General features: G+C 37.8%; 1 protein-coding gene across 3 annotated transcripts in view; it reads left to right on the forward strand.

Moving 5' to 3' along the window:
* Positions 1-20,982, forward strand: part of KIAA1958 (KIAA1958 ortholog) — a 178,186-nt gene that overhangs the window by 107,752 nt on the left and 49,452 nt on the right. The window contains exon 3 of one of the 3 annotated variants that reach the window (XM_019946452.3): positions 19,157-19,240. The exons of the other annotated variants lie outside the window; for them this stretch is intronic. Within the exon in view, the coding sequence (XP_019802011.1) occupies positions 19,157-19,240 (84 nt within the window). The remainder of the gene's footprint in view (positions 1-19,156; positions 19,241-20,982) is intronic. 3 annotated transcript variants of the gene reach the window in all.

Raw genomic sequence — 20,982 nt, forward strand, 5'->3', positions numbered from 1 at the left:
TAGCACAGGGAGATCAGCTCAGTGCTTTGTGACCACCTAGAGAGGTGGGATAGGGAGGGTGGGAGGGAGACGCAAGAGGGAGGAGATATGGGGATATATGTATATATATAGCTGTTTCACTTTGTTATAAAGCAGAAAAACTAACACACCATTGTAAAACAGTTATACTGCATTAAAGATGTTAAAAAAAAAAAAAAAAGAATCCACCTGCCAATGCAGGGGACACGGGTTCAAACCCTGGCCCAGGAAGATCCCACATGCCGCAGAGCAACTAAGCCCATGTGCCACAACTACTGAAACCCGAGCACCTAGAGCCTGTGCTCCACAACAAGAGAGGCCACCTCAATGAGAAGCCTGCGCACAGCAACGAAGAGTAACCCCTGCTTGCTGCAACTAGAGAAAGCCCGTGTGCAGCAAGGAAGACCCAGTGCAGCCAAAAGTAAATAAATTTTTTAAAAAAAGGTTTCCTTTAGTACTTGTTCCTTTTATGAGGATTATAATTATAATAATCTATCAAATCTCTTTGAGAATTTTAATTAGAGGGGTTTTAAAAAATATTTTGTATTTGAATTAACTCTTCCTTCAGTTCTTATGTTTCTTTTTCTTCATCCTTCTCTTTAATGCTGCTACTTTTCTTCTGACACCTAGTCTAATTGTTTGTTCACATTTAAGAACACAGGACAGGAATCTGGTGTTGGTTTCTTCTGCAGTTATGTAAGTAAGTTTGCTTCCCCTAGACCCTTTCCTGAGTGAAAAGTAGGTATTGCCAGGCAGGACCCTTTATAGAGACGGGGGGTGGCCAATTGGTGGCTGGTTAGCAGGCCTCCAAAGACAAGTCTCAGATGCGAGCACCCACATTAGAGGCCTCAGCTCTCCCAACAAGATGGGTTCAATTTCCTTAGCAAAGTTTTGTCTGAGTATAGGGCCCTTTTAGCATCTCCAGTTGTGTGAACAGGAGCATTTCCTGCTGTATCCTTGGACCTGCAGGCCTATTCCTGTGATGGAACTTTGTACATGGATGGATGCCAAATTATTTTGGGGGGTTGGGGTGGGGTTGTCTTACTTGGCCACCTTGCTGATGTCACTCCCCTGAGAAATTTTTTTTTTAATGATTTAAGTATTACTTAATTTTTCACCCCTAACTCCATTCAGCAGGAAAAATAATCTTTATAATCCTAGAATGTGCTATTTCTGTGAATTTGACTTTAGGGCTTGGTTCAATAAATACAAGCACATATTCCTTAAAAATAATACCTGAAATTATATTTTATATAATATTTTTAGTCTCTAGAGTATATTAAGATTTATGTTACAGGTCACTAGCTTTTCAGCACCTTCATACTGTTATAATTACTGCTGCTAAATTATTATTTTATGTAATGGAAAACAGCTATCTCATTGTTAAGAAAAAAGCTTTATTTTCCTGTTTTGTCTGCACTTATAATATGTAATAGGAAGCCAATCCATATAGAAAAATACTTTAATTTTTATTTTATAATGAGCTTTTCAAAAATATGTTTTGTTATTATCCACTGACACAATTAGAGAAATGAGCAGCCTCCTATCCATTAGGTTATTACTTCTTGGATGGAATTTAATGAATATTAATAGCCTAACTCAGAAAAGGAGGTAATTTATTAGAGTTTTGTGCATTTTTATTTTTTGTGTTATTTGTTTTCCTTTACTTATATGCCATACATCTTTTGTTTCAAGTTGATGAATAATTCCTTTGTAGTTTTTACTGTATTATGCATTTTCAGTAAAAGATGCCTTCACATTTTGATCCTTACTAATTAAGATATGCAGTCCTGTAGATTGAATGTAAATTTAAAGGAAGAAATGGTTTCTAATCAAAAGTTTGTTGTAACTATTTCTATTGTGGTATAGCATTTCATCTCTTAAATTCATCAAATGTTGCCTCACGTATTGTGCTTAAGTTTGTTCTCACTCATCGAAGCCATAGAATTTTAGCAAACTCATGAAGAGTGCTTTTCAAATACTCAGTTCTGACATACTGATGAACTATTAACAAATGGTGATGACTGTTTTACTTCCAAGATGCTTTTCAGTAGGCAGGGTCATATGCTGTTAGCTCTCTGGTTACTGTATACAGAATAGCAATTATAATAGCCAGTACTTACAGAATGCTTATTTTCTCACTAATTACTTATGGTAACTCAGTTCTTACAACTCTATAAAGTTAGAACTATAATGCACTCCATTTCTCAGATGAATAAACTAAGGCAAAGAAAGGTTGAACTTGCCGAAGGTGACACAATAAGAGGATGGGAGAGCTGGGATTCTCACCTAGGCAGTCTGGTTCCCAAGTTCATGCTCTTAACCACTAGGCTCACTGGCCATGGTGATGCTTCTCTTACACATTTCAGCATCCATCCTCTTAGCACTTAAATGTCCTCTTTTAGGACCTGGACCAACTTTCCCTTAGTTTTCTTCATTTCTCCAAAACTTTGCCAGGACTTCTACTTTTGTTCATCCTTTTCTAGTCCCAGTCTCCATCTGCTTTTATTGTCTAATTGTCTCCACAATGAAGGAATGAAAATTAAAGTGTTAAACACATCTGTACAGATGTGTTAGGCACATCTGTATATGCTTGAGGAAGCATATACAGATGTGCCTAAAACAGTGCCTGCCGTGTTGAGGTGCCAAATATATTTTTGTTGAACGTTGAAGCAAATATGCAAATACTAAAATTTCCAGAAAGAATATAAGAGATAACTTTCATTTCCTCTGCTTTCTTTTAGGAAAAGTCACTTAGGCTTCTGTATGGAGAACAGTTTGAAAGGGGGCAAGAGTGGATATAGGGAATTCTCAGTAGCTAAGAAAGGAATTCCTGTGTCACCAGTGGATAATAAATCCAATGCCAAACTCTTATTCGAGTCTTAAAATATATCATTTTAGATGATCAAAAGGAATATGTCTAAAATAGTAACTTATCGAGGCATAACTGTGTTAACAGTTTTCCTCTTAAACATAAGACAAAGCAATATTTCCAGAAAAAAATAAAATAAATCACAAGAGAAGTGTACAGTTAAGACAGAATGGATTAGTTCTTGGTTATTAAAGAGTAACATTTTTAATTAAAATTTTAAGTTGGAAAGATATATACCAAAATGTATCCAGTGGCTGTCTTTCAAGGATGAATTTATGGGCAGTTTTGCTCTCTTCTTTGTATTTTTATTTTCTGGGGAAAATTTTTATATTAAGTGTGTTGCTTTTATGATAAAATTAATAAAATGATTTTTATTATTAAATGTGTTACTTTTATGATAAAATTATTTTTATTTTATTAGGGGAAGTATACTTAAAATAATATTTTCCTCATTTGAATAGTTACCCATGTGAATAAAGGGCCATTAAACCATAGTTTTTTAAAGTTCAGATATTTCTAAATTAGAAGATGCTTATATATGCAAAGCATATTTAAGGGTATGTAAACTCACTGAGGTGAAATGCAGTCATGGCTGAATTCCTGAACTGTGCAAGGACTAATTTTTACTTTTGAGAATAAGTTAAATTCATTAAAATTTTACTTAAGAGTCAGATTTTGAAAGACAATGAAAGAACATGTAGAGGTTGATGAAATAATGCCTGTTTAACAGTATTCTGCGCTATATACTAATGGAGTCATCATAGAGTAAACTGAATAGGAGAGCCATGTGTGTAAAGCTGGGACTTTATGATTGAAACCGTGGAAAATGTAAATGTCACATCTATAATGAATCCATGTATCGTCTATGACTGCCCTAAGTCCAGAAAAGTAAGAATTCAAAAACAAGCCTTTTTGGAAATTGTGTATGATGTTTTGTATATCAAAGTCTGATAGCAGCTCACTGTATATTTTATGTATCACACCAGCAGCAGATATTTCAGACACATCAGAAGGTACTCTTGATTCAGTGTCTCTGGCAGTATAATAAAAAACTGCATGAGAAATCTCTAGTCTCTAATAAGCAATGTATCAGTGAGTGCTGTCAGATTGTGTAGAAAATTCCACAACATGATTTATTACATTAATTACAGTCATGTGGGTTTCGTGCTGCTAAGCTTGAAAATGCAGCCACATTCTAAAGTTGATTTAAGAATATATTTTGGCCAAGACGAAAGTCTCCTTATTGTGATTAATCCAGTACAATATTTATTCTCTTATTCTATTCTTTTCACCTTTGGATTGCTTAATTTCTTTTATGTGACTTGAAATTAAGTTTGAGATTTGAGAAGCTTCATCTGGTTTTTATTCACTCCTGTCATCTGGTCTCCCTTTTACCTTTTGTGTCTTAGTCGTCACTGAATGCCACATCTCCTCTATTTGTGAAGCTTGTTTGAATTTACTCCCTTGTAAGCAAATGTGGATAGCCTCGAGCTGTCCCTAGCTAACAGGGCTGCCCTCAAGGCTTATTAGGTCACACCTGGGATGCTGCCTCTTTTTGAGTGGAAGGAGCAATTGAGGAGAAACCTTCATTTTCTTCATTTAGTCCAAAAGAGCAGCATTCTTAGAAGAGAGAATTCCATGATTATACCTTTGTTTATTACTGTACTGAATTCATACAGTCACATAATGTCTCTTTTTATAGTAACACACTAAGTGTGTCAAATCACAGGATTCTAGGTCATGGATTTCCCTGGTGGCGCAGTGGTTAAGAATCCGCCTGCCAATATAGGGGACACAGGTTCGATCCCTGGTCTGGGAAGATCCCACATGCCACAGAGCAACTAAGCCCGTGCCCCACAACTACTGAGCCTGTGCTCTAGAGCCCGCATGCCACAACTACTGAGCCCGAGTGCCACAACTACTGAAGCCCACGCGCCTACAGCCCGTGCTCCGCAACAAGAGAAGCCACCGCAGTGAGAAGCCCACGCACCACAACAAGGAGTAGCCCCCGCTCGCCACAACTAGAGAAAGCCCATGTGCAGCAACAAAGACCCAACGCAGTCAAAAATAAATAAATTAAATAAATAAATTTATAACAAATAAAAAAAGGATTCTAGGTCATGTGGAATGGAAGGTCTCCTGAGAGCTGTTTTAGTAAAAGGCGAAAGACTTATGTGTTCTGAAGAGAAACCAGAGTATCTGAGAGCTGTTTTAGATATAGATATTAACTCCAGTTGTTTCCATGTGCCCATGGCAGGATATGTTCAGTTATGCACAAATGCCCAACATGGGTGGCCTTTATAGATCTATCTTGGAAGAATTTGTAAATATTTGTTGCAAATTAAAGCATCAGTAGAGGAGGACTGGAGTGAAGTAGGAAGACTTTGATTTAGTGGGTTGGAACACATTTCTCAGCAGCAATATTTATAAAGAGTTGAACTAGATGATTTATGTGTCCAACACTGAGCTAAGTGGCTTGCTTTCCTACCTTAATTCTCATACAACTCTTAAGAAATGGGTACAATTATTATATTTATTTTACAGTTGAAGAAACAGAGGCTTAAGTTTAAAAACTTATACAGATTCACATAGATGGTGAAACAGCAGAGCTGGGATTTTAATGTAGGCATTCTTGTTGGCAAAGCTGGAGCCATTAACCATTAACTACACTACCTACGTCAACTGCCCTGAAAGGGACCAGGCAAGGTTAGATTTTAAAAATGATCTTTGGCAATTAGGGAAACAATGTTGAACTTAATAAATTCAGAGACATTATGAAAGAAAAAATCTGAATCCAGTGGGTTTCGGAGGGAAGTAATTCTTTGACTCATTCATTATTTTGTTGACTAACAATATTAGTTAGTCCAGTATGATTTTTGATAGTATTTTTCACTGAAACAGAAGCCACTTTTAAACATTTATTATTTATTCATGAAGCAACTGTTCTGCCTGGGACATAAAAACATTCAGATCCGGAAATCTGCCATCCCAGCTCTGTGTCACCTGCTGTAACTGAGGCTTGGGCTGAGACTTATTTGAAAGAAGAGTCATTTTTTAGGCCTTCTAGGGGGAAGGAGAGATGAAGCTCTGCTTTTCAAAGCATGGCCTTAGACCGAAACTATATCAGAACTACCCGAGAACTTGTTAAAAATGGAGACTCCTGCACCCTGTTGGCCATAAATTAATTCCTTGTGGCGAGGATCTGCAAGGATAGTGCCTAGTCTTTACACAAGTGATGTCTCACCTTACCTTCCAACAAACACAGCACCTTGGCCTGATTTAATTCATATATACAGGCAACAGTGAATATAGGTGAGGAAGAGGTTTTTGCCTGCACTTTGTTTATTTAATAAATACTGGTATTTTTTGTGCCCTATTTTATTTCTAGATTTTTATCAAGGAGAGAATTCTCCAGAGGTTCTAGAGTCACATGACATACAACCAGGAGAAATGAGCAGGTGACTAATGTTTATTTAAGTGATTTCTACTTCAGTGAAAAATACTATCAAAAATCATACCGGACTAACTGGTACTGTTGTGCTAAATTTTCATGCTCATGAATGTGTATGTAAGAAATGTGCTTTACTTCCATTATTGGAGAAGATTAACTGAGCATAAAAATAATTTGCTGGTCAGACAGCTATAATAGCATACAAGTCTGGCTTCAATTAGTGATGTTAACAATCCTAGAAAATAGCCTGTGTTTTAAAGTTTTAGGAAAAAGCATTGAAATGTGCAACGATTTGGGTATTTAAAGGAGAAAGAAGACACTGACTTCTTAATACTTTTTTTTTTTTTTTTGCGGTACGCGGGCCGTTGTGGAGCACAGGCTCCGGACGCGCAGGCTCAGCGGCCATGGCTTATGGGCCCAGCCGCTCTGCGGCATGTGGGATCTTCCCGGACCGGGGCACGAACCCGTGTCCCCTGCATCGGCAGGCGGACTCTCAACCACTGCGCCACCAGGGAAGCCCTTTAATACATTTTATGGTAGTTATAAGGTAATCTCAATTTTTTTCCACCTTTAAAGTAAATATACCTCACTCTTTTTTGAAATAAATTTGCAGAGGTTAGGACCTTTGCTATTTTTAAAAATGAAACATGAATGTTGGCAAATATGAGTTTTGTAACCCCTGACAAATAAAATTGAAGTAGGCCTATTTGTAAGATTACCAACCAGGGCATATTTTTTTTAATACCAAGATCATTTCCCTTGAACATAGAGTCATAAGAAAATTTACATCAAATGAATATGTGTATAGAAGAAGTACCTAATAGAAGACACCATAATGTCAGTATAATCTCTTTTTAAAGTGGAGGTCTGGGGACTTGCCTGGTGGTCCAGTGGTTAAGAATCTGCCTTCCAATGCAGGGGACGCGGGTTTGATCCCTGGTTAGGGAACTAAGATACCACATGCTGTGGGGCAACTAAGGCCGCGCACTGCAACTACTGAGCCCAAGTGCTCTGGAGCCCGTGCACCACAACTAGAGAAGCCCGCATGCCACAACGAGAGATCACACATACCACAGCGAAGATCCCACGTGCCACAACTAAGACCCGAGGCAGCCAAATAAATTAATTAATTTAAAAAAAAGAGAGAGAATCTGCCTTCCAACACAGGGGATGTAGGTTTGATCCCTGGTCAGGGAACTAAGATCCCACATGCTGTAGGGCAACTAAGCCCGCATGCTGCAACTAGAGAGCCCGTGTGCCCCAACTACAGAGTCTGTGCACTCTGGAGCTTTCACACCACAACTAGAGAGAAGCCCACACACCACAGTGAAAGATCCCACGTGCCACTAGGACCCAACGCAGTCAAAAATAATAAATAAATATTTTTTAAAATAAAGTGGAGGTCAGCATTGGAGGGAGGGAGCTGTCCCTTGATTTTATGGATATATTAATTCTGGTATGGACTTTTGTTAAAGTATTACTTGTTTTTTCCTTATCCTGATAGTTAAGATAAAGATATTGTCTTACAGCAATTTGTGTGAGAGCTGATAGGTCCTTATTTCCTGAGAAATTAGCCCTGGGAAAAGCTTCCAGTGGCCTTATAAATCATTTCATTATTATAGACATCCAGATCACCTGCCCTGACCACAGCTAACTCTGAAGAACCTTAATAAAGGATAAGGTGACTTTGAGATTCTGATTGTGAGACGCAAAATTTAATTTTATGTCACTGATTTTTATTTTTAGTCCTTTCTCGATGCAGTCAGTATAGTTGGTCTAAAGTGGATTGTGTAATTACACACACAGAGTTATCTCAGTAACTTTCCTTTCAGCTTTGTTGTTAATTCAGTCAACAAATGTTTACTGAATGCTACTACTTCTCAGGTGCTTTTTCAGACCCTGGGAATAAAGCAGCGAAGTCCTGGCTCTTAAAGAGCTCACAGCCCACTGGATGGGCAGAGAGAGATGCTAAAACAAGTTATCAAGTAAATATGTATTATGTCAGATGGTAATAGGAGTATGGAAGAAGATAACAGCGTAAGGGGAGTAAAGAATGTCAGAGGTGGAGAAATGGGCTGTTGATTTATTTTTTTTTTTAAGTACCTTCTTCAAATGTTTGGCATGTAGCGGTCTTTTGCATTTAGCATATTCAGTCTCCTCTCCTTGGTGTATATCTTTATAATTACTATATAAGACCCTCCATTTGTCTATGTCACTGACCTGGCTTTATTCCCACTCTAACCCCCAAACCAGGATCGGTGTTTCACAGTCCTCATTAGCGCAAGCCTTCCCATACCTTTCCCTTTGCTCATGCAGTTTCTTCCTGGGATGCCCTACCCTCCTGTTCCACTTAACCAAATGGTACCCATCCTTTAATACCTAACCCAAGTCCCTGTTCCCCAAAACAGAGCTCTAACCCAGCTCAAACTCTTTTTTTGACTTCTCTCTCTCTCTTATTTCTTTCTGAATTCCTATAGAACCTGGAGCCTGTGCCACAAATGTGGATTAAATATTCATTCCAACTGCAGCCTCATAAATACATCTACTCACCAGATTTCTTTTGCTTTTTTTACTTTTCAAATTTAAAATATATTCTTATTTAATAAGCTCATGGACTTATTATTCATTGATTTATAAAGAGAATTTAAACATCATTTCTCTATCAAGTAAAAAGACAAAATACTCTTCTTAAATGAGTTAAAAAGAAGTTAAACATCAGGAAATGTTTCTTATTGCTTCAGATGTATTGCTTTAATAAAATCACAAAAGGGATGTGATAGCTAAGTTTATTTTTTGTTAAATTGAGTGCCACAGTAATAGAAGCAAATGGATCTAATTTAAATCTAACATAAATCTCCTCAGGTTTAATGAGAACACAAGATACGGCACTAACTATGTGTTTTTCCATGCCATCTCCTAACAAGGGAGGAAATAATTGGATTAATGGGGCATGGAGACTATGTAAATAAGTACAGAAAAGCTGTCTGCATAAAAGCTTTACTCAGGCTCTCCAAAGATTCCCTGGGCTGGTGCTGAGGCTCTTCCTGGGGCCCTGCTCCAGGTCACGGATCTCTTGGAAATCAGTAATCTAAAACTTTTCAGTCTGTTGGCTACGTTTATCAGAGACCCGTTTCACTACACTAGGTTTATGGGGTGGCTTCCCCTTTTGAGAAACTTCAAGTAAGTTTTAGTAATAAATATGGCTCTCGAGGATGGTACAGGCAAGAAATGTATCCACTTTAAGAACCAAGGTCACTCACATCTTCTGCATACAGAGTTTATCCAACCTCCCTACTTAAAACCAAAACCATACTAGTGATACAGTGACAGCCAGCACCACTAAAATAGTAGCCCAGCAGGCTGTGGTGTGGGGAGAGGGAAGGTAATACAAACTGAAGGTCTGGGGAAAGGCAGACCTTTTTAGAATACATTTTTGAAAGCCATGCATGTCCAGAAGTTCTCCCTTTTTATATCAAACTCAGATCACAGCCCGAGATGTTCAGTCATTCAAAATATATGTGGAGGGGCTTCCCTGGTGGCGCAGTGGTTGAGAGTCCGCCTGCCAATGCAGGGGACACGGGTTCGTGCCCCGGTCCGGGAAGATCCCACATGCTGCAGAGTGGCTAGGCCCATGAGCCATGGCCGCTGAGCCTGTGCGTCCGGAGCCTGTGCTCCGCAACGGGAGAGGCCACAATAATGAGAGGCCCACATACCGCAAAAAAAAAAAAAGAAAAAAAAATATATATAGGATCTATGGATTTAAAATTCTTTTAATAGTACATATTCAGACAGTCTTCATACCCAGTCTTCATTTGGTAGCTCTGCTGTGCGGGAACATATGCTGGGTACTCAGGATTCCCAGATGATAAATACATGAAAAAAGAATGTAATTAATGGGGCATAGAGACTAAATGAGTATAGAAAAGTTGTCTGCTTTAAAACTTCATACATTTTCTAATACCTTTTTTGTTGTTGTTGTTGTTGGGGAGGAGAGGAGGGGAGGTGGTGGTTGACTTGGATATTCTCTTGCTCCCTCTGGCTCTGACCTTCTGCTTCCATCAAGAAGGTTCAGATTATGGATCATTTCATTGTCTGGGAGTGTTTTCCACCCGATCATCCAGTTGTGAACTCAGCCCTACTTATATAAAGCAGAGTTTATTGAAGATTTTCTTAGCATGGTAGGAGGTAGGTTTATATCATAACAGAGCAATGCAAATCTGACCATGTAGTTTTCTGAACAACTAGTTTTCTTAGGATAAAATACAAAGTCATTAATAATGACTTACAGACAAGGCCCGGCAAGATCCGGCCTGTGAGTTTTCAGACCTCTCGTTGTACCACTCTCCTTTCAATCACTTCACTCTGGGCACACTGACATTCTTTCAGGTCCTCAAACTCAGTTTCCATTGTAGGAACTTCTCATGTGGTGTTCCCTCTACTCTTCCTCCTATACTTTGTATGACTGGCTTCTCATTTTCAGGTCTTTAAGTGGGTCACTTATTCTTTCTCACAGTACCCTGTTATTTTTCTTCATAGCATTTGTCATTTTGTCATGGTAAATTCCACAAAAGCACTCATCCTTTAAACCCAGTTTTTACTTAATTCCTAATATGTTTTAGTTACTCATTAAGTGTATATGAAATGAGGTGGCCCAGCAGGACTTGATGGATTAGCTGTAGAAGGGGGTAGATAGAGCAGGTGTCAAGGATGGTGCTCAGGTTTCAGCTTGGGCACTTAGGTAGGTGATGGAGGCACTGACTGGGTGAAAGAGCAAGTTTGTGGAGACAGAGCTAAGTTACGTTTTAGGTCTGGACACATATAGTGATTAGACTGTTAGGTGTGTTAGGTTCACGAGAGCCATAGGAAACATGATTCTAATGCCTACTCATTCACCATCTTTAAAACTTTGCTTCCAATTGTTAAATACCTGATCTGCTTAGGAAAAAAAAATTGTACTTGCATATTTTGGGCTGTTACCTTGTCTTCTCTGTTCAGTTTTCTAGACCTTTGGGATTTTACCCACATTCAGCTTTTAAAATTTGTTATTAATCACAACTTTCTTGATATAATAAAACCATTTTGCTCATCTCAGTGCATTTTCTTTATTGATGACAGTGACTCATTCAGTTTGCTGAACCGTATACATACTTCTCTTAAGAAAATTGAAAGTGATCTTTATCATTTTTGTTTGTGTTGAAAACAATTTTTGTTGCTATTTAGAATCCAAGTTCTATTTCTTACCACGTACATTCAAACAAAATTTAATCAAGTTTGACTGCTGAGTTTTTGATGAATGCCCAAATCTTCAGGAATATAACCCTTCTTCAGAGTAGATTTCATGGATCAAAAAGCATTCAGTGAACATTTATGGGATCTCTATTAAGTGCATGGCATCAAGTTAGGGACTGGAAGTTGCAGCGATCTCATTCAAATGCAAACAGCTGGATCATACTTCTGACTTCTCTTTGAAATCACTTCAAGACAAGAAAGAGAAACAAACATTTTCTCAAATAAACTAAAAGTCTTCTGCTAGAACCACAGTATATAAAGAAAGGTTGCCGATCACAGCGATGAAACAGGGATTTGGATATGATACAAGAGAACTGTGACTGTAGCTCTCAGATGAAGGTATGAGACCTCAGTTTTCTACTGCTGAGTGGCAAAATTAACAATCACTTTTGAAGAACTGGAATGGGGAGTTTGGGTTGGTGATCAGAGCTTCCCTGGACCCTATTTGACAGCAGAGAGTAGCAGACGAAGCAAGACTGAGTAGAGGACCACATACACATTTGCCATCTTTATGGGAAGTCATCTGCCACTGCAACAAGGCAGTGGAGAAATGCTTGAATTTATGACCTGAAAGGACACACTGTGTACCAGAAAAAAGATGGGTGCACAGTGATCAACACTGAAATATAGCCTAGTAAAGTTGTAGCCATTCACAGATAAAGAAATAATCATTTAGCTACCCAGCTCCCACCCCCAAAGTGCAATCAAGAGACCCCGAAGGGAGAAAGATTATGCTGACCATTGACTTCTCTACAACCACAATCACCACTGTTATTTATTGATAACAGCTAGGTGGCTATCTAGGAAAAAATATAAGTTGGTACCTACCTTAAACCAAACTTAATTCAGATGATCAAATATTTTAAATATTAAAAGGACTTCCCTGGTGGTCCAGTGGTTAAGACTCCAGGCTTCCACCACAGGGAGCACAGGTTCGATCCCTGGTGGGGGAACTAAGATCCCACATGCTGCGTGGCGTGGCCAAAATAAATAAATAAAATAAAAATGAAATTAAGAATGCTTTGAAGAAAACAAAAGAGAATTGTATTATGGTTTCACAGTGGGGAAAATATGTCTAACACAAAATGTAGGAAATATTTTTAAAAACAGATAAATTCAATCCCATAAATGTAACAAAGTCACAAATACAAAAGGCAACCAAAAAAAAATACGCATATACACATCTTTATATACATTACACAGGGCTAAGTATAATAATAAGAAGAAAAAGAAGGCTAAATATATCTAGAGCTCCTATAAATAAATATTTTTTTAAATGGACAAAGGACAGAAAGAATCCACAGATAGAAAATGAGAAAATATAGGGGGCTAATAAGTATTTGAAAAATGTTAAATGTCATTTATCATAAAAGAAATGAAAGTTTAAAAACCACAATGTATATTTTACAAATTAAATAAGCAAAGATTAAGAAGTTTGATAATACCTTATATCTCGGAAGATATGATTAAACCAGCACTCTCATACCTTATCACAGAAGTTAAACTGGCGCAGCAGATGTACAGGGCAACAACAATATAGCGGTTCTACTTTTGGAAATTCATTCTGTATATATACTTGCTCATGTGTAGGAAATGTCATGTATACAAGGATACCCAGTGCAGCATTTTTTATAATAGGAACAGGATGGAAATAATGCAGATAATCCATCAGCAGGGAATCAGATAAATTTAGTGTATCCATATAAAATACTTTATTTACAGCTATTAGAAAGATTGAGGCAACTGTGTATGTAATGATATAGAGCTATTGCTAATACATTGTTAATGGTAAAAAGCAGAGTGCAGAATAGGATGCATAGTTGCAGAATAGGATGCATAGTATATTCCTCCACCCTTTTTGAAAGGAGAAGAATAAGTGTGTGTGCATAGAAAATCCCAAAATTATACCCAATAAATTGGTAACATTGGTTCCCATGTAGAGGGAAATACGGTGACAAGGAGATGGGATGAGAGGGGGACTTACTTTTACTTTCTACCCATTTGTAGCTTTTAGATACTGTACCATATGCTGTATTGCTTATTCAAATTTTATTAAAATCAAAAGGATCGAGGTCCATATAAAAAAATTACTCTTAATTTCTATCTTAGAACATATAGATGGATGTTCTAGTAGATGGCAGATCAAAATGTAAAGACTGAAACAGTAAAGCTTTTGGAAGAAATAGATATCTCATGATCTTGGAATAAGCAGAATTTCTTAAACAGGATGCAAAAAAGCATGAATCATAAAGGGAAAAAATTGATAATTGGACTATATTAGGATTAAGAACTCTTGTTCTTTAAAAGACACTATTAAGAAAGTGAAAGGGCAAGCCACAGACTCAGAGAAGATATTTGTAATACATTTATCTGACAAAGACTCATACGCAGGATATGTTAAAACCTCCTGCAAACAGTAAAGGCCAGGGACTTCCCTGGTGGCCCAGTGGGTAAGACTCTGTGCTCCCAGTGCAGGGGGCCTGGGTTTGATCTCTGTTCAGGGAACTAGATCCCACATGCCACAACTAAGAGCCCACATGCCACAACTAAGACCCGGCACAGCCAAAATAAATAATAAAATACAATAAAAATTTTAAAAACCATTAAAGGCAGACAGTCCAGTAGAAAATAACTTTAACAGGCACTTTACAAAAGCAAATATCTGAGTGTACAATAAACCTGTGAAGAGCTGTTCAGCTTCATCAGTCATCAGAGAAATGAAAATTTAAAAGTTCAGTGCAGTAGCATTACACATCCAACAGAATAGCTAGAATAAAAAAGACTAACATTACTTAGTGTTGCTGAAGATATGGAGCAATCTGAGCTCTCACACTCATGGAGAAAGCAAGTTGGTACAACCACTTTGGAAACTTGGTTATTAGTATTTATTAAAGCATAACATGTGATTTCCTATGACCTAGCAGTTCTGATTCTAAGTATACACCCAAAAAAATGCATCCATGTGACTCACCAAAAGACACCTACTAGAGTGTTCATAACAATTTTATTGGAAATAGCCCTAAACTGAAAACTACCCAAATGTTCAATAGAGTGGAAGAATAAATTGTGATAAATTCACACAATGGAATGTTACACAGTAAAGAAGATAAATTATCTACAACTACATAACAATATGGATGAAACTTCCAAACATAATGTTGAGCAAAAGAAGCCAGACACAAAAGAGTTCATCGTCTAAGATCTCATTCATATAAGTTATAACAACAGGCCAGACAAACGTATGCTATTTCAAGTCAAGATAGCTGTTATTCTTGGTGGGAGCGAGCAACTGGAAGAAGGGGACGTGAGGAAGGTTTCGGAGGTGCTAGTGATACTCTTTTCCTTATGTTATGTTGTGTTGTGTTTTTAGCTAGCTGCGCCAGGTCTTAGTTGTGGCACGTGAGACCTTCGTTGCGGCGTGCGGGATCGTTTAGTTGCGGCATGCAGGCTCTTAGTTGCGTCATGCGGGATCTAGTTCCCTGACCAGGGATCAAACCCGGGCCCCCTGCATTGGGAGTGCTGAGTCTTAACCACTGGACCACCAGGGAAGTTCCTGATACTCTTTTTCTTGATTTAGGCATGGGACTCAATTTGTGAAAAATAATTGCACACACTTAATGACTGGTCTACTTTACTGTATGCATGTTATACCTAACAAAAAGTTTTTAAAAGGAAGTGGATCAGAAGAATTTCTAAAACTAGAGATAAATGCAAGATAATTATTAACAGTTCTATATTTTATTATCAGTCTTCCCCGGTTTTATTTGATTTTTGTCATTAGCCAAAAAGCGTATTACTATTACTTGACTTTAAAGCCATTTACTTCCCCCTATTCATGCAAAATGAATGAGGGTTTCTCTACCCTTCCAACCTCCTCTTGTGGTGAATTCCAGGCTGTTAGGAAAGGATATAATAATGTGACACTCTACTTTTATTTTCCTACAGATGGAATGACTCTACAGTTATATACCCAGTTCTGATGTTGGGCAGTAGAGGGGTTTCACACCACCAAGAAATTCTCCTGTACCAGCTGGGTGTCCTGTAATCCAGTTCACTTCTGACACTACCTACCTAGAGGTAGCATCAGATTCCACAGGTTAAGGGCTCAGTCCTATAAGACTGACCCATCATAAATAGAAGATTACAAAGGCCCCCGTCCTTGGCAGGGATTAATTTGCTAGTGCAGCACACAGAACTCAGAGAAACATTTTACTTACTAGATTACCAATTTATTATAAAAGAACATAACTCAGGAATAGCCACATGGAAGATGCTCAGGGCAATGTGTACCACTCTCCACATGTTCACCAGCCGGGAAGCTCTCTGAACCCTGTCCTTTTGGGGTTTCATGGAGCCTTCATTACATAAACTCAGTTGATTAAATCATTGGTGTTTGAACCCAATCTCCAGCCTCTCTCCCCTCCCCAAAGGTGGAGAAGTAGGCTAGGACTGAAAGTTCCACCCCAGAAATCTCCTGCTTGCCTCCACTGACAACCAGCCCCTACCCGTAGGTGCTTTCCAAAAGTTACCTCATGAACATTAACAAAAGACACATTGATCGCCCTCATCACAGAAAATTCTAAGGCTTTTATGAGCTCTGTGCCAAGAACCTGGACGAAGACCAAATATATATATATATATATATATTTTTTTATAAATCACCATATCACAGATTCTTAACTAAGATTGAGACCAAATAGAAAGTAGAAAAAGGCTTGGAAATGCTGGGCTGAGGATGTTGAAGTAGTGCTGTGGTGTTGGTCAACTGTGAGTGTGTTAGCAGGGTGCTAATAATGTGGATCTGTTTCAGTCAGTTTATTTTTGTAAAAAGGTAGAAAATATTGAATATTTTATGAAATGATGAGGATTGACTGTAACTAGAATCAGTATTTCATATGATTTGATAATAGTTAGGCATCTTGTGAACAAAAGCATGCTAAATATGAAAAAATTAAATAAAATTTTAAGCTTCTACTTTATCTGGAACATTTTGGCAGTCCTGCAGAATATTCCAGTTCCAATTAAAAGAATCAACTTCACTAACCTAAAACCCTTTCAAAAATCCTGAATTCAGTACACCTTAATTCAGGCCAAATACCCTGTTTGCAATGGCAAATTTCACCTATATCAGAATGTGTATAAGACAGAGAAGGACAAGAATGTGGACAATATTTGGATTTAATCATCGATTTATAACTTATAAATTTTGTTTGGCTCCTCAAAGTCTTTAATGCCCCAGAGTATGTAACACAGTAGGTTTGGGATGGAAAACTCGGTCTTCATCTCAGAAAACTAAATTTTAGAAAGGATTCCATGTGAAAGTTGAAGAACTGGAAATGTTTTTCCCTAAAGTTGTCTTTGAATGTTTATTTCTTAGAAAGTCTTTGTTTAAAGTTTGAAGACTGTTGTGATAGATATTTGAACAAGTAGCCACAGTAAACAGATGTGCTGACCCCTTTGGCTTTGCATGTAAACAGTCACGGAAGCTAGCATGGTAAAAGGTTACATGTGGCTTCACCTTTCTAATGGAAAGATACACATCTTTATTGTTCAACTGGAAGAAGATAGCATAGCCAAAAGTTAAGTCTAATGAAGGATAAAATATACTGTTGTGTATTTGAATTTTGGAAATATGCTCTCAAAAAATATGCCTATAAAAATATCTAATTAGCTAGTTTAGTGATTTTTTAATTCATTTCATTTTGTAAAGTTATGAGAACTTTGGCAATTATACCTTACAACTGTCATTTTAAAATAATATGGACATTCATAAATGTGTATAGTAATACAAAAAGTAGTGTTTGTGAATAAAATTCAGTTTATTCGAAATTTTATTTTTCTTATTGTATGTGGTTATTTCAAAGACTTCCCACTGAGCAGCCTTAAAAATCTAAAGTTTTCCTAAATAAAATAATTGGGATAAACAAAATAATTTTATATTATACTTTAGAATCAGAAATTACATTTTTATGTTGTTTTTAATTAACCTTAGTGTTGGCCTCTCAACATCAATAGGATAGCCTGTTTTTTCTATTGTGTAATTTCATATTTAGAATTTCTCTTTTGAGTTCCACCCAGACCATGTCTGACATAATTGTGGTCATTTTTGACAAAATGATTTTATTGTTAATGTTAACATCCCAAATTTAAATTACATGTTACTGAGAGAAAATCATTTAAATGATATCACTGAATTTAATCATTGTAAAGAAAAAAATCTAGTAAAACAGAGTAGGGCTTCCTTCATAAGCCATAAGCACTAGATCTTTTTTCTCCCAGTGTGTTCTCTTGAACCTCATCCTGAGCATAGAGGAATCTGATTTTGATTGAACATCCTGAGTGATTCTGAAGCTCACTAAAATGTGAGAACCACTACTCCAGAGCAACACTACTTAATTATGGGTGATCCATAATGGAAAGAGGCACCTCCGGTCTTTGGTGGCAAAATATAAATAATAAATTAATAAAGTTAAACTATCCAAGAGACATACCCCTTCCTTACATCTTGACTATAATAGCCTTACTCAAATTTCATTGTCCTGTCTTTATAGCTGTGAAGTTTTATCCTCATTACTTTCCCAAAACACCAAGTTTTTTTGTGTTGAAATATAGTTGATATACAATATTATATTAGTTTCAAGTGTATTACATAATTATTTGACATTTGCATACATTATGAAATGATCACCACAATAAATCTAGTAACCATCTGTCCCTGTACAAAGTTATTACAGTATTAATGACCATATTCCTTAAGCTGTGTATTATATCCCTGTGACTTATTTATATAATTGGAAGTTTGTACCTCTTAATCCCCTTCACCTATTTTGCCCCACCTTCCCACCTCTTTCCTGTCTGGCAGCCACCCATTTGTTCTCTGTATTTATGAGTCTGTTTTCATTTTGCAAAACACAAAATATTTTTACCACTTATTATAAACTGCCCTGCAATTACATATAGAATATTTATAAACCACGTTACCTGAATTGCTGTAGAATGTGTCTCGTTAACTGCTGTAAATGATCTATTTAGTAATTTTTAAATATAGATCTCTAGAGATAATGCTAAATAACAGATTCGAATATTTTTGTTTAATTCAATAAAATGGAACCAGTACAACCTCTGGTTTCACAAATGAAGTGATTTAAAATACGTGTGTTGCTCTGATGGGGCCCTCGCGCACTGCATTAGGGTAAATAGCACACCTCTGTCTTTTTTCCTAAAACGAAGGCTGCCTCTAATCCCACTCTTTCCACAAATCTTCGTGCACTAAACTATGTGCCAATGACATGAGAAGCTCATTTTGATTGTAGTGGGCCGTCTCTTGTCTAGTACATCATTTGTGAAACTGAAGTTGGCTATTATAATGCAACAGGTATGTAAATAACATTTATTAGTAATCTCTGTAAAATTGATTCCTTCTTTCTCTTTTTCATTATAAAAGGAAACTTTATTTCAGAGTAGAAAGTGCATTGTCTGAACTCATCAACACCCTCTTTATCCCTCCCCTCCCCAATTTGTTGCAGACCAGGATGAAAGAGCAGCTGAGCTCAGCAGGGAGCAGAATGAGAAAACCATCCGGAGCACGCAGACCGCGCTCCGCAATTTCCGGGAGTTCCTCATCTCCAAGTATCCTTCTGAAACAAGAGAGATTTATGTCATCCCTTGCAAGGAGTTGGATGCCTACTTGGCCTCTTTCTTTGTGGATGCCAGGCAGAAGGATGGATCCGAGTATGAACCCAACAGCTTGGCCAATTACCAGTGTGGACTTGAACGGTACCTAAAAGAACACAGGTATGGCTACAGTATCACCAGGGATAAGGAATTCAAGCGCTCCCAAGAGGCCCTGAAACAGAAGCAAATTGAACTCCGCTGCAAAGGAAAAGGAAATAAGCCACACAAGTCCATGAAGCTCACCTTTGCTGATGAGCTCATTCTGCGGAAAAGGGGACTGCTAAGCCGCTATAACCCTGAGGGTCTGCTCAACCTCGTCTGGCTCAACAACACAAAAGCTTTTGGGCACTGTACGGGCTTCCACGGGTCTACCTTAAAGTGGGGTGATATTCGGCTCCGGGTAACAGAAACGGGGCTGGAGTACTTGGAGTGGATGGGTCAAGACACTGGTGACCTAAATGCCAAAACCAAGAGAGGGGGGACAGACTCCCGTGTGTATGCCACCCAGCATGCTCCACAGACCTGCCCCATACAAGACTATAAGGAGTATGCCCAACGGCGTCCTCCTGCTATGCGCTATGAGGATGCCCCTTTCTACCTGTCCATTAAGCCGGTCGTGAACTTGGCGGCTCTGCATTGGTACAACTGCCAGGCCCTCGGCAAGAACAAGCTGGCCAAGATGGTGAAGACCATGTGTGAGAAGGGGAACATCCCTGGCAGGAAAACCAACTTCAGCGTGTATCAGAGTTGCAGCACCTTGTCCGAGGCCCAGAGCAACCAGCTGGTGCTTATCTGTAACAATCTGAGCCAGCAGGCCGCCCAGTCAGTGGCCGGGCACTCCAACAGCGGCAATTTCATCGTCTCTGCCTCCTATGACTCTTCCTCAGACACTGCTTGACCAGGTGGCTTGAGCAAGACCCCAGTCTGGTTATTGAGTCCAGAGAAACTGTGATTAAACACTGCTTCTCGTTCCCTTTCCTCGGCCCTCAGTGTTAACTTTATAAGAATATAAATATATAATATATTTTTCTTTTTACAAATAAGCCAATGGAGATAGTTTAGTATTACTAACGTAGTATTCATGGGCTTAAAACAAATGTACTCGTGGTGATTAAATATAATTACTGTTATAGACTTTACAAAACCATAGTGGTTCTCAGGCAACACAAAGTAGAGAAAGAATTCCATTTTTTAAAAAAATTATCAAAAAGGAAACTGAAAGTCAGCCTAGACACTTGTGTCCTCAACTCCTGCTTTTCCTTCCCACCCCACCTCTCATTTTTAGTCTACTTAATAAATGGCATTATTTTTTTAATTTTTAAAATTCTGCATTAATCAGGAGGAGACAACATTAACTTTACTGCTTACACAAAACTGTCAGATCCAGAATAAGAAAATGTTGGTATAAGCTAGAAAAATTATTTACAGTCTTTTTTTTTTTAAGCATAATTAGATTTTAGTCTCTGTGCCTCATTTTTTGCAATTTATGAAAATCTAGATGTTTAGCTAACTTCTTTCGGGGGCAGAGGAGGGTAGAAGGAGGGAATAAAGGTGCCATTCTTTTTGGAAGCTATATAATTTTAAAATAATATGCGAAGTCCAATATTATGGCAAAAAAGACTGTTACTAGCTCATTTTTACTGTTGTGCTTGAACCTGGAGAGAATTTTTTTTTGTTT

The sequence above is a fragment of the Tursiops truncatus genome, chromosome 6 (genome assembly GCF_011762595.2).
Source record: "Tursiops truncatus isolate mTurTru1 chromosome 6, mTurTru1.mat.Y, whole genome shotgun sequence".
NCBI lineage: Eukaryota > Metazoa > Chordata > Mammalia > Artiodactyla > Delphinidae > Tursiops > Tursiops truncatus.